Below are 12,082 nucleotides of genomic sequence, written 5' to 3' on the forward strand. Positions count from 1 at the left end.
TCATTTCTATCATTCTATAAAGCTACATCGAGAATATGACCTTTTTATTGTATAATTATAAATCCCATCTCCGTTGGCCAAGTGCACTCGAAATACTTTTCAGAAACCAGGGAAATTAAGTGTTTACTATATATATGTAAATGAAAGAACAAAATTGCCATTAAACCACATGATAATAATCATTATAACAAAAAAATATTCATTGGTCAAAAATTGCACTACAAAAGGTCTAAAAATCGGGAGTCCAAGACTTGTTTGTTCTAAGACCATGCCTCAATATGAAATTTACCACACTTTTCTAATGCTCTAATCCACCTAACTGCATCTTCTGCTGAAACCTCATTTTCGTAGGATACAATTTCCTCAAAAGCTGATGTTACATCTGCAGGCATTTTAGTTGAAGAACCTGCTATATAAACTGCAGCCCCCTCAGCTAATAGGTTCCAGATCCTTTGGCTCTGCTCCCTCATCTTATGTTGAACATAAACCTTCTGCGGCTGGTCTCTAGAGAAAGCAACATAGAAACCGCCACCCTTTGCTTCTGAAAGCACCCCTTTGTTCTGTGAATGACTCAACCAAAAATCACGATACAGAAAGTCACCGTCTTCATTCCAACAACCAAAGAAAAAAATAATTGGAGCAGTGGAATTAGTTCTACTTTGCAATGCTCTTTCCTCTATAAATCCACGAAAAGGTGCACATCCTGTTCCAGGTCCAACAAGTATGAGGGGGAGTGACGGTGATGGTGTCGGAAGTAAACCTTTATGGAACCAGGTTGGAACATGGATACCTACTTAAAAGGAAAAATAATTAAGTCACATAGAGATAAACTGATGGTTTCACTAAATAAACTGCGATAAGTGGCATATTTTGGGTTCATACCATCACAGGGATCTAATGCAGCTAGCCACGACGAGCATAGTCCTTTTTTTTTCCTCTTGTAAGGTGTTGTCCAAGACACCACATTCACAGTCAAGTGTACTTGATTGGGGTGAGCTGATTGAGAAGAAGATATGGAGAATGCTCTAGGTTTCAGAGGTGGAACCAATTGGACTAACCACTCAAATGGCATTTGTACAGAAGGAAAATCCTCTAACACCTTTCCCCCCCCAAAAAAGAGAACAGATATATGCATAAGTTTGAAATGAATCAGACAAAACAAAAAAACAGAGAATCAAGGAATATCTGAATAATTATTAAATGGAAGCTAAATTAGAAAGTATCAATTCATTATGGAGGCTATAATATCCTCTTACATTTTTCTTCCCTTCCAATGAAATTTCTTTTATTATCCAAGAAAAAAAACATATTATGATCTTATTTGTCTAATATCACTAATCTCGGTAGACAATATTTATATGCTCCCATTATATCTACTTTTGCAGCATATTTGAATAAGTTTTACATTCGTGGACCAGTTTTAGACACAACCCTTTAGCTATTCACCATTTTCTAAGAAGCTGCTTAACACAACCAAGAATTCAGCGCAAAAAATAACAATAAAGTGACTCACAAAACAAAATCATGCATGAATATGATTTATTGACCTTTACCTCAAGAACAGTTCTTCTTTCTTTCTGGTTATATTGGTACAGGTCATCCCTTCCTTCAGGTGAAGCAAAATATTTAAGTCTCTCTCTCTCATGTTCTGCTGTTGCAAAGAAACTCATAACCTGGAACATAACATTATTGCTAGATTAGCTTTTAATGAAAGAAGTTATAGGCATAATAAGAGTTTCAATTCGTGCAGAAACTCAAATATCCAAACCAATGTCCATTTGTGTTTTTTTTTTTATTTTGGTGAATGGATTTATTTAAGAGGATTAGAAACCTCTTGGAAAAGCAATACAGGCGGAATCTGCTAATTTTTTTTTATCAGCAAAAATAATATTCTATTATAAATAATTCAGCAAAAATAACGCATTACAAATAAAAGATGGGGCAAAATAAAAAATCAGCATTGGAAATTTGATCCACACTTGGCCAAGGGATCTGCAACTTGATTACTCTCTCTGAGGACATGCACCCATTGAATTGAAAATTTAAAATGATGAATATCATGGATCCTCTTGATCATGCTTTTTTCCAATGCGTCAATATTTAAGAAATCATCATGTGCCAGAACAAATTTATATGATACACAACATCTTGCAATGGAAAAATAGACATGTCATGCCCAAGTACTCACTAAGCTAAGGAACGAGAAGTGTAAAAAGGACAAAAAATGTAATCTAGCTTCTGGAATGGGGCATGATAGGTTTTACATAAATTAACACTAACATACATAACAAGTGAACAATACATCGGATTGCTATATTTAATTTCCGTCACTATCTTAGATTTTGACATGTCACAATTGCAAAAGATGGTCAGAGGTCATTTCTCTCCACACAGCCAAGATGTGCCATTAGCAGTTCTACTAGTTTAATGCTATTACAGAGTGGCTTGTACTTGATTTAGGGCCTGGCCTGCCATGTGACTTGATCCAAAAGCCCAGTGTGACCTAACATGGATTTTCAATGGAGATTTGGGGTGGAAAGCCAATAAATATATTGAAAAATCAACATTCCTCAGCCCATTGTGTGAATTCTGTTTGATTCCACAATGCAACCAACTCCAGCAATTTATGAACTCATTATGTATCTAATGCAAGGTTAAGAACTTCAAATAAAAAAGAAAGACAAGAACATAAAATAAAAGACATGAAAACATTGAATTTAATTACATAATTTTCTTTTATAAAGGCATAATAAAATGGATGTCAAAACTTACTGCATCTTACCTCAAATAAATAGCGCCGTGGGGAAGCTGAAGCTACATCCATTGAAAATTCCACAAAAGTTCTTAATTTTACAGGGATTCTAGAGTCATGTGTATTGTGATCATCCATTTCTCTTAGACTAACCTGGAAATTTTGCAGATTTCTTAGTAGTAAAGTTTACATACACACATTGAACAAAAATACAATTTTTTTTTCTTAAAAAAAAAACAATCGGGTACAAGGCATGCACACAAGGTACAATCAGAAACAAGCAACAATATGATTCTACTATTCCCAAATAGAAAACTTTTCAGGGAGAATATGGCTTTTGCAATCCTGGAACCACAAAGTGATGGTAGAAAAAACCATAACTCCACATGGCTTGCTTCCTTTTTTTCTAAATCACATTGACAAGAGGTCATTTAGCTGATTAAATGTCTCAAACAGTGTTTGAACTTTGAAGGATGCATTTATCTCTGGACACGAGACAGCATAATGTGAAGTCAATGCTGACTGAGGAAGGTCAGAGAACGGAGAACCTCATTAATATTAACTTATCTTGAATTACTTACAGTGATGAATGAATCAGGATCCAAATTACAACGTCGTATGAAAGCATCAACTGCAGCAGAATCTTGACCAGGTAGAACTTCAAGGACATCACCAGTCTCATATTTAAGAACCTGAGGAAACCATAATGCATCTTTTAATTCAAATGAGGATGAATAATTTTGTCGTAGTAATTTCACCACATGATATACAAATAGGATCTGAAGCATTGCAATATGTTCTTAATATGTATTAACATCAACAAGTTTATACATCTATCCACCACAATGTTAAACAAGACATATGGTAGCTTACATGTGAAACAAATTCAAATTCAAAATGACGAACATCTTTTCCACAGTTTGATCTGGTCAAAGGAAGATTCTTTACCTGCATGATCAGAACCAAATAAATTGAGGCGTTTAACAGAAACAGATCACTTGATGAATTCAGGGAAGTTTGTTCTAGACAAATATAGACTTAGAACACACACACTGAGTAAATCAAGTCTACAAAATTCCCTTCAATTTTAGGATCAATTAACTTCATTTTAATAGAGACTTAAATTATAAAATGCCGTACCTACAAATATTTGTTTTATCTAAAATTCTGTATGCACGATCATTAAGTATTCAAGATAATATCATATAATTCAATTGTTAGATTTGTTAAATTCATATTCTATAAAAATTTAGCAAGTGGAGTAAGTGTCCAAGACCTAATCCTAGAGTCAATGGGTTCTTTTACACACACGCACGCACAATGCTTATACATAGTTTTCTAGATTGAAACAAAGATAACATTTCCTTTGTAACCTGTAATGGACATAAACCACAAGAATACAAAATATCAATGTATTATTATATACTACAAAAAAGATGATGAGTTGATCTATTTACTATACAGGGTTTATTAATGGACAATACACAGCACCCCGATTATTGATAACTCTTACTGAACACTAATGATAAGCATAATGGGCATATTCTAATAAACATTGTTTACAACTAATAATGATAGAGTGTCTTATCCAATACCATCTTAAGAAAGCAACCAGGCCTACTTCTGTCGGAAGATGATTTTCCAGGGTGCATTGATCGAGCGCTCCCAATTTGCATATTAAGACATGTTAAATCTGAAACAGTCACATGTTATTCTAGTAAATAATATTAATAAGTCTTATCAACAATGATAGTCAAAATGTGTAACTCAAAATCAAACAATTACAGCTATAGCTCAACCAAAGTGAGCCATGCACAGTATTGGGAAAACCAACACAAAATTTCCACTACAGCTATAATCTGTTTGCCCAAATGTGTCGGACTAAATCAAAATGCTCTTGGAAGTTTAAGCATCAACAACTTTAAAGAATTCACCATAAGCAATTCAAGCACAACTTATATCCCATATCCAATAACATGTCAGAGATTCAAAAAAATGGCTAAGTAATAAAATAATAGAAGGGCTTCTGCCAATTTGGGACCAGTTCATTACTTAATAGCACAAAATAATTGCTTTGGAAATTGGAAACATTGCAAGTCAACCAAGAACTAAACAAGTTTGGGATACCCGAGGCACTAGAAAAATGTGACTCGTCATTTGCAATGTTGTGATATGTGATCCGGACTTTGGGTTGATCAATCAATACTGTATCTTGAATCACAACATCAGGACCATTTGGTAAGAATTCTGGTTTAACCATGTTTAACATTCTCCACAAAGAAGACAGCCATGGATCCAGAGAAGCTTCGTAGCTACAAATAATTATACCATCTTTAGTCACTTGAAAGACAATTTGTATATTACAATATACAACAAAGAGGAAAATATTAATTTTGATTAAAAATATAAGAATTTAATGTGTTAAGATAATATGTTTTCTACTAAAGGAAGAATTAACCAAAGAACAGAAGTATTCTCATGTTTGAATGAATATCAATAATTAAAATAAAAAAGAATTGAACACTCAATTCTAGATAGATGAATCAGTAATCCAATAACATAATACTTTCATACTTCACAAGCATAAAGGTGTATGTTTGAATAGTAAAACTATCTTAATTGACGGCATAATCCGTAACCATACCCTGAAGGGTGTTGATCATCTCCCAAGCCTCTTTCTACAATAGTTGTTCCTCCGAGGTCCATTAATCTTTTGTCTAGCTTCTTTGCAACAAACTGTTAGAATTCACATGTAAGGTTTTATCCAAAATATCTGCCAAGACAGTAAAAATCCCTTTGATCAAAATTGTAGACTAACTAGGTCATTATCATATTGTCCAGTGCCTACTTCGCCCACATTCTCACAATGTTTCAGCACCATAGATGTACATAGTCGTTAATCAATGCAGCACTCCTGAATGTTACAATACTTCATCTAAGATCTAACAAATAAAACACAACACAAATGTGCAAGAATAAATATTTTACATTGTACTTCTGATAACTAGAATCACCCAAGCCGAAAACCGCATAGAGAACCCCACTCAGCCAACGCTGACCTAGGTTTCTCTGAAGAAGATATCTCCAAAATACCTGCACAGGCAAAAGAAGAGTAAACAAAAAAAAGTTAAAATCAACTTTTTTACACAATTGACTGATAGACAATCACCTTAGATATGACTATTGAAATAGTTATCACAAAAGTCAACAATTTTATCATACAAAACACTATGATTGAACGATAATGCAAAAAAAATACTTTAGACTATAGTGCATTTAAATTAAATTCTAAAAACAATCTCAAATCAAAGTTTTGAAAAAACAAAAGTAAATAAATAGTATATAAAGACCCTCCTTTTAAGTTAGTTAGTTAGTTACCTTCATGGAATCGGGTGTATCACCTTGGCCAGTGGTAGAAACCACAAAAATGACAGCCTCCTCCTGTGGTAACAAACTCTGTGTACAAACCAAGCAAGGAAGCAACATTGCATCCAAGCCATCAGCAAAAATACTTCAACTTTCACTTCAAAAGAACATTTTTGCAACACCCAACGATGCAAAAAAAAATAAAAATGAAATAACACATAGGTTCCATTTAATTACATACAGGATCATATTGGTCTACAGAGAGAAGGTTGAAGGGGCAGGCTCTCCGTTCAGCTTCGCGAGAAAGTCGTTCAGCTGCGTCCAATGCATTGCCGGTCTGAGAGGCATAAAGTATGAGCAGTTTACGCATGCCTTTCATCTTCAGCTTCACGAACCAAACAGCGCCTCCTCCTAAGAGTGTTAACCTCACTCCAGCGCGATTGTGGCTTCGATTTCAATCTTAGGGTTTAGGAACAAGTTGTTTTGGCTGGTGTTGTTCTAACATTAAGGTATGATGGTGGCGGACGAAGGTGGGAAGAAGAAAGGGAAAAGCGTTTTATTTATTTTTTAAAAATAATAGTAATTTTAGTGGGTTTTTTTATGGAGTAAAATATAGTAAATGTTTAAAAGCAGTACGTTTGTAAATGAAAATTGTTGGAATTCACGTTCTGACCCGCGTGAATCTTAATTGCACGGAAATTATCTAACTGATTTATTTTAAAAAAATTGAGAATCTGACTTTAAGAATCAAATTCAGTCATTTTAAATATTTAGGAATTAAATTAATATTTTTATAAGTTCGAACCTAACTGGTTAGACTTGATTTATGCAATTTAAACATTATAATTCAACGACTATATTAAAGTTAAATTATAGTTCCATTAACTTTCGACCACTATTTTGAAAAACTTACCTTTTTTTACGATTTTAGTTTTTATATTTTAAAAAATTCATAATTTTAGTATAATTTTTAATTTCACATACATTTATTTATTTATTTTAACTTTTTATATTTTAATCAATTAAATTATTTTTATGATATTTTAATTAATACGTTAAGTTTAGAATTTAATTAAAACAAAATAAAACAAAAATTATTTATATACTAATTAAAAAAGACCCTTCATGTCCAGCTTGAACTTGAAAGTTACCAATATATAATTTTTTTTAGTATTTTGGGTATAACTTATTTTAAAAAAATGTAACTAATAATATAAATAAAAACTTAATTGTCTATATCTAATCTGAAAGACCAAAGCACGAGAGAATATCTCAAAAACTTAATTTTCCATATATACTTTTTATGTACTTTAGTCCATAAAATCGACTGAATTCGCGTGAATATTAAAATGAATCAAAACCGATAAATATTTTATCAATGGTATTAGAACATGTACTTTGAGTGCCTATTTATTTTAGAATAATGTGGAAAGAATTAAAAATGAAACATTTTCATTGAAAGGTGTATCATTTAGTGTTACAAATACATCCTTAGCGTAACTTGTAAGAAAAACCTTTTGCTTATTACTGTAATTTCCCATAAATACATCCTTTTAGAACAATGGATTACATAACTATACATGTAGGATTTTTTTTTATTACTATGTACCCATGAACACATGGTGTAAAAAGCAAAAACATTAAATATACCCGATGAACCATTGAATAACTTATATATTTTTTACATAATAAATACTTTTTTAAAAAAAAATGCGACAAGTATATTTACTTTCCACATTATAATAAATACTTTTTTTATTTTTTACTTCTCATTATAGACACACATAAAACAGATGACCCCTGAATAAAAATAAAAATAAAAATAAAAATAGGAGCTACAAGTATATAGAATATAGATTGGAATTGAAAAAAAAAATGGCTCTACTGGATGATACATTTTTACAATGCTTCAAATTTAGGTATTTTCCCGCGGTTTTCCATGCTATGAAGTAATAAGCAGAATATCTCATGCCCTACAATTAACTTACTCTTTATGGTCTTCAGCAAATGGTTCTAATTTTGTACACTCTATTGGAGTTTCAGACATTTCTAGCTGCGGGTGATGACTCTCATTTTCATTAACACTGTCCTTCTCAGCATCTTCATCACACCTGTTACGCTGTTCACTATTACCTGGTTCAGAAAACCCCTGTTGAAGTGTCGGAGAATCTGACACTACTTCCTCTTCAATTGATCCTTCAGCTTCTACCTCACGCTTTTGATCACAAGAAACTTGTTCATTTCCTGGGATTGATGTTCCCTCTTCTTGAAGCCCTGAATTTTGCAATTTTTCCTCTATCTCAGCTTCTACCTCAGGCTTTTGATCACAAGAAACTCGTTCATTTCCTGGGATTGATGTCCCCTCTTCTTGAAGCCCCAAGTTTTGCAATTTTTCCTCCATCACAGCTTCTACCTCAGACATTTGATCACAAGAAACTCGTTCATTTCTTGGGATTGCTGTCCCCTCTCCTTGAAGCCCCGAGTTTTGCAATTTTTCCTCCATCTCAGCTTCTACCTCAGGCTTGTGATCACAATAAACTCGTTCGTTTCCTAGGATTGATATCCCCTCTTCTTGAAGCCCTGAGTTTTGCAATTTTTCCTCCATCTTAGCCTCTACCTCAGGCTTCTGATCACAAGAAACTAGTTCACTTCCTGGGATTGATGTCCCCTCTTCTTGAAGCACTGAGGTTTGCAATTTTTCCTCCATCTCTTGATTCTCATTATCATGTGGCTTGTTAGCACTAGGATAAGTTTGATCATGTTTCTCTTTAACAGCCTCCAGACATTCATCACCTTTCAGCTCCTTTTCACTATTGATGGATTTGGAAATAGAACATTCTTGAAACTCAACTCCTCCAATAGAACTTTCTATTTCTGATGACATTTTAACTGTGCTAGGATCCTTTCCTTCAGCAACATACTCTGTTTTTGAATCATCTCCATCCTCACTTTTAGAGACAGGAAACGACTGAAATGCATCCCAATCATCTTCACTGAATTCATCTTCTTCCTTGTCATTTTCATCTGTCTGCATCACTGCAGCAGATGATGGTACAGAATGTTTCTCTTCAGTTCCTTCTGATGGCTTTGGCATTTTTATGTCCAAAACTGGTACTTTTAGATCTGTTGGATTTTTATCATGAGTTACAGAAGCTCGGATTACACCCTGCTCGTAGATTATAATTAGAAATTAGTGGGAGCTTATTATTTTAATTGACAGGAAAAGAAATTTGCCATTTCAAAAAATATCAGGGTCATTCAGATGCTCAATCAGTAATTGTAGAAAATCACGAGAGGATATGCTAATTGAGCAAAATAGATGTCAATAATCTGTTCACCTACACATCCATCAGTGACATAGAAGTACCTGAAGTTGTTGGCGGTGAAGAGGAGGCATTGATAGTAAAACATCCTTGAAATGAATGGCTGATGAAGGAATTTGAGCAAGGCGAGAAACAAGCTTAACAGCCGTGCTTCTTAAATCATTGACTTCCTGTCATTTGTTTGCATGATCAAAAGAATGTATAAAAAAATTAAGAGCTAACTTCAGCAACAGAAAATCCCAGTTCCTATTACCTGAGAGAACCCATCTTCTGTTGACAAGAAAATCATGACAATGGCCTCCAGAAGTAGGTCCATAAAACTTCTCTGGCAGTCATTTCCTTTTGACAAGGTTTGTAACAGCACCAGGAGACTCAAGCATTCACTAGCAATGGTTACCGATTCTCTTGTTATAGTATTCTGTTATCAATACAAATATAGAATCCTTTAGCTACACAGTGAATTGCAAAGTTCAATATTAATATGAATTGATGACAGTACTAATTGCACTAAGGGAAAAACATATGCAATCGTTGCCTATACCTTCAACATTTTGTGGATCAAAGTGAAAATATCACCAATTAGCTCCCCAACAAGAAACATTATAAAAGAGTTATCTTCTGTATTTACACCTCTTTGAATCCTGGCTTTAAGAAATTGCAATCCTATTACTTGAACCTGTTAAGAAGAAAGTGCATTTTAATCAATGGTCGAGTAACCTCCCACATCATTTTGTGCAGTAGTAGGAATTACATTTTAGGTTCAACAAACATGTATACTCTTCTAACCATAGTTTGGTTCCCAATCAGACTTATGCTGTCTGATTGAGGAACCATTTTTATGGTGGCTAACAATGTAATCAGTACCTCTGGTACTCCCTTTAATATATATATTTACCTTTGCAGATCAAAAAAAAAAAAAAGAAGAAAGTTCTGTCATTTTCTTAGAATGAATAATGTGAGAGGTCTAACTCAATCCCAAAAGCTAGCTCAACGGGTGAGGGTTGCTCCTCATTTATATATTCTAATCTGGCTTTATTTTTAGACGATGTGGGACTTGAGTATTTCCCAATACACCCCCCGCACGCCCAGTACTTCTTGGGCTTGGTGCGTGAACAATGAATGGTGGGTGACCCTTTTTTATTGATCTTGAACATGGGACTTGACATACACCCCCTCATGCCCTTACCACTTCTTGGGCTTTTTGGTGGTGCGTGAACAATGAATGATGGGGTGGCCCATTTGGATTGGATATTGAATTGAATATGCTCTAATACCATCTTAGAATGAATAATGTGAAAGGCCTAACTCAACCCCAAAAGCTAGCTCAATGGGTGAGGGTTGCTCCTCATTTATATATTCTAATTTGGCTTTATTTTTAGATGATGTGGGACTTGGATATTTTCAAATACATTTGTATTTCTTTCTGGGTAACAGTTATCGTGTGTGTGATATTTCTTACATACTCATTTACCTGCACATTTGAATCACTAAGTACAGTATGGATACATTGAATGCAATATCTCACTGCACCAACACAGATGGAGTTCCTTGCTTCACAATCTTTGGCATATTTACTTGCAAGAGCTAGTTTAGAAATGGATATAATTTGTTCAAGAGAAAATGCAAGCTTTGTATGTATTAGCCTGCGTTGGTTGAAACTTTTAACCTCCTGCAAATGAAATCCCTCAATGCAATCCTTAGTCAGAGCAGCAACTACACTCAGACAAGTTCCAAACATATCTCTTAGAGGGAGAATGCTATCATCAGGCTCAGCCTCATCTACAAAACAAAGTTGGGTAAAAGATTCATCAGTTGTGCTGTTGAATGAATCAAAGTTGATTCTTATCTCCTATATTGAATAGCTTGTTGCTGAGATCCAGCTATTGAAACTTGAGAGACTCAAATCATTTTCTTGACAAAAAAAGATTATACCATTTTTTCCATTAAATTAAAACTAGTAAAAATGCATATAAGCAAACAATGAGGAAATACATGTCAAATATTGGCATTCAAACTAGTGATTCACATGGAAGCATGCATGAATATGGACCAAAGTCACCAAACTAGCTCCAACTAAATTGGCTTACCATCAATGATTCTCTTTAATAAAGGACTTGTACAGTTGACCATGTCAATGGCTTCTGATAACAACACCTCAGTTGAAGCCTCCCTAACGCACTTGTAGCCAAGTAAAACTAATGCCAGAACAACTGATTTGGGATTCTTATGCATCTGAAGTAATCATAAGAACAAATCATCAATGAAGATCAGTGATTACAACAAATATATTAGAAGACCAATTTGCAATAAAATATTGCACAAGTAACTGATTTGGGATTCTTATGCATCTGAAGTAATCATAAGAACAAATCATCAATGAAGATCATTGTTTACAACAAATATATTAAAAGACCAATTTGCAATAAAATATTGCACAAGTACTTCCACGAATTCATAATTATAGATGTTTGACAAAAAGACAATGGCTCAGACAGAAATAAGTTATCAAGTATCATAGGCAACAGACACACCTTGGTCTCAATACGATTAATGACTGCCTTTGTTGTGCTACACAGTGTTTGTATCACATTTACTTCAGAGTTTGGATGAGTAACTGAAATTGTGTCGGTACTAGACAACA

General features: G+C 34.0%; 2 protein-coding genes across 7 annotated transcripts in view; both read right to left on the reverse strand.

The window, feature by feature from the left end:
- Positions 1 to 135: 135 nt before the first annotated feature.
- On the reverse strand, positions 136 to 6,691 carry LOC114394641 (NADPH-dependent diflavin oxidoreductase 1). Of its 5 annotated transcripts, none has more exons than XM_028356295.1 (12): positions 6,360 to 6,691; positions 6,131 to 6,208; positions 5,741 to 5,845; positions 5,397 to 5,488; positions 4,880 to 5,064; positions 4,348 to 4,445; positions 3,626 to 3,700; positions 3,334 to 3,444; positions 2,783 to 2,905; positions 1,554 to 1,673; positions 883 to 1,099; positions 136 to 793 (listed from the first exon to the last, which is right to left on the reverse strand). In XM_028356295.1, exons 1-12 carry the CDS (start codon positions 6,495 to 6,497, stop codon positions 261 to 263), a joined length of 1,875 nt encoding a protein of 624 aa, XP_028212096.1. In that variant the 5' UTR covers positions 6,498 to 6,691; the 3' UTR covers positions 136 to 260. The 5 variants fall into 5 exon arrangements, with proteins under 5 accessions (XP_028212096.1, XP_028212097.1, XP_028212100.1 ...); XM_028356296.1 differs by having other exon boundaries at positions 136 to 790; positions 6,360 to 6,689; XM_028356299.1 differs by lacking the exons at positions 6,131 to 6,208; positions 6,360 to 6,691 and adding an exon at positions 5,571 to 5,666.
- A 1,221-nt stretch (positions 6,692 to 7,912) lies between these two features.
- Positions 7,913 to 12,082, reverse strand: part of LOC114396564 (protein SWEETIE) — a 45,305-nt gene continuing 41,135 nt past the window's right edge. For both annotated transcript variants that reach the window (XM_028358617.1, XM_028358618.1), the window contains 7 exons: positions 11,973 to 12,072; positions 11,529 to 11,673; positions 10,913 to 11,220; positions 9,983 to 10,117; positions 9,695 to 9,859; positions 9,486 to 9,611; positions 7,913 to 9,284 (listed from right to left, as the gene is read on the reverse strand). In XM_028358617.1, the coding sequence (XP_028214418.1) occupies positions 8,103 to 9,284; positions 9,486 to 9,611; positions 9,695 to 9,859; positions 9,983 to 10,117; positions 10,913 to 11,220; positions 11,529 to 11,673; positions 11,973 to 12,072 (2,161 nt within the window). In that variant the 3' untranslated portion in view covers positions 7,913 to 8,102. The remainder of the gene's footprint in view (positions 9,285 to 9,485; positions 9,612 to 9,694; positions 9,860 to 9,982; positions 10,118 to 10,912; positions 11,221 to 11,528; positions 11,674 to 11,972; positions 12,073 to 12,082) is intronic.

Source organism: Glycine soja, chromosome 18 (genome assembly GCF_004193775.1).
Source record: "Glycine soja cultivar W05 chromosome 18, ASM419377v2, whole genome shotgun sequence".
Classification (NCBI taxonomy): domain Eukaryota; kingdom Viridiplantae; phylum Streptophyta; class Magnoliopsida; order Fabales; family Fabaceae; genus Glycine; species Glycine soja.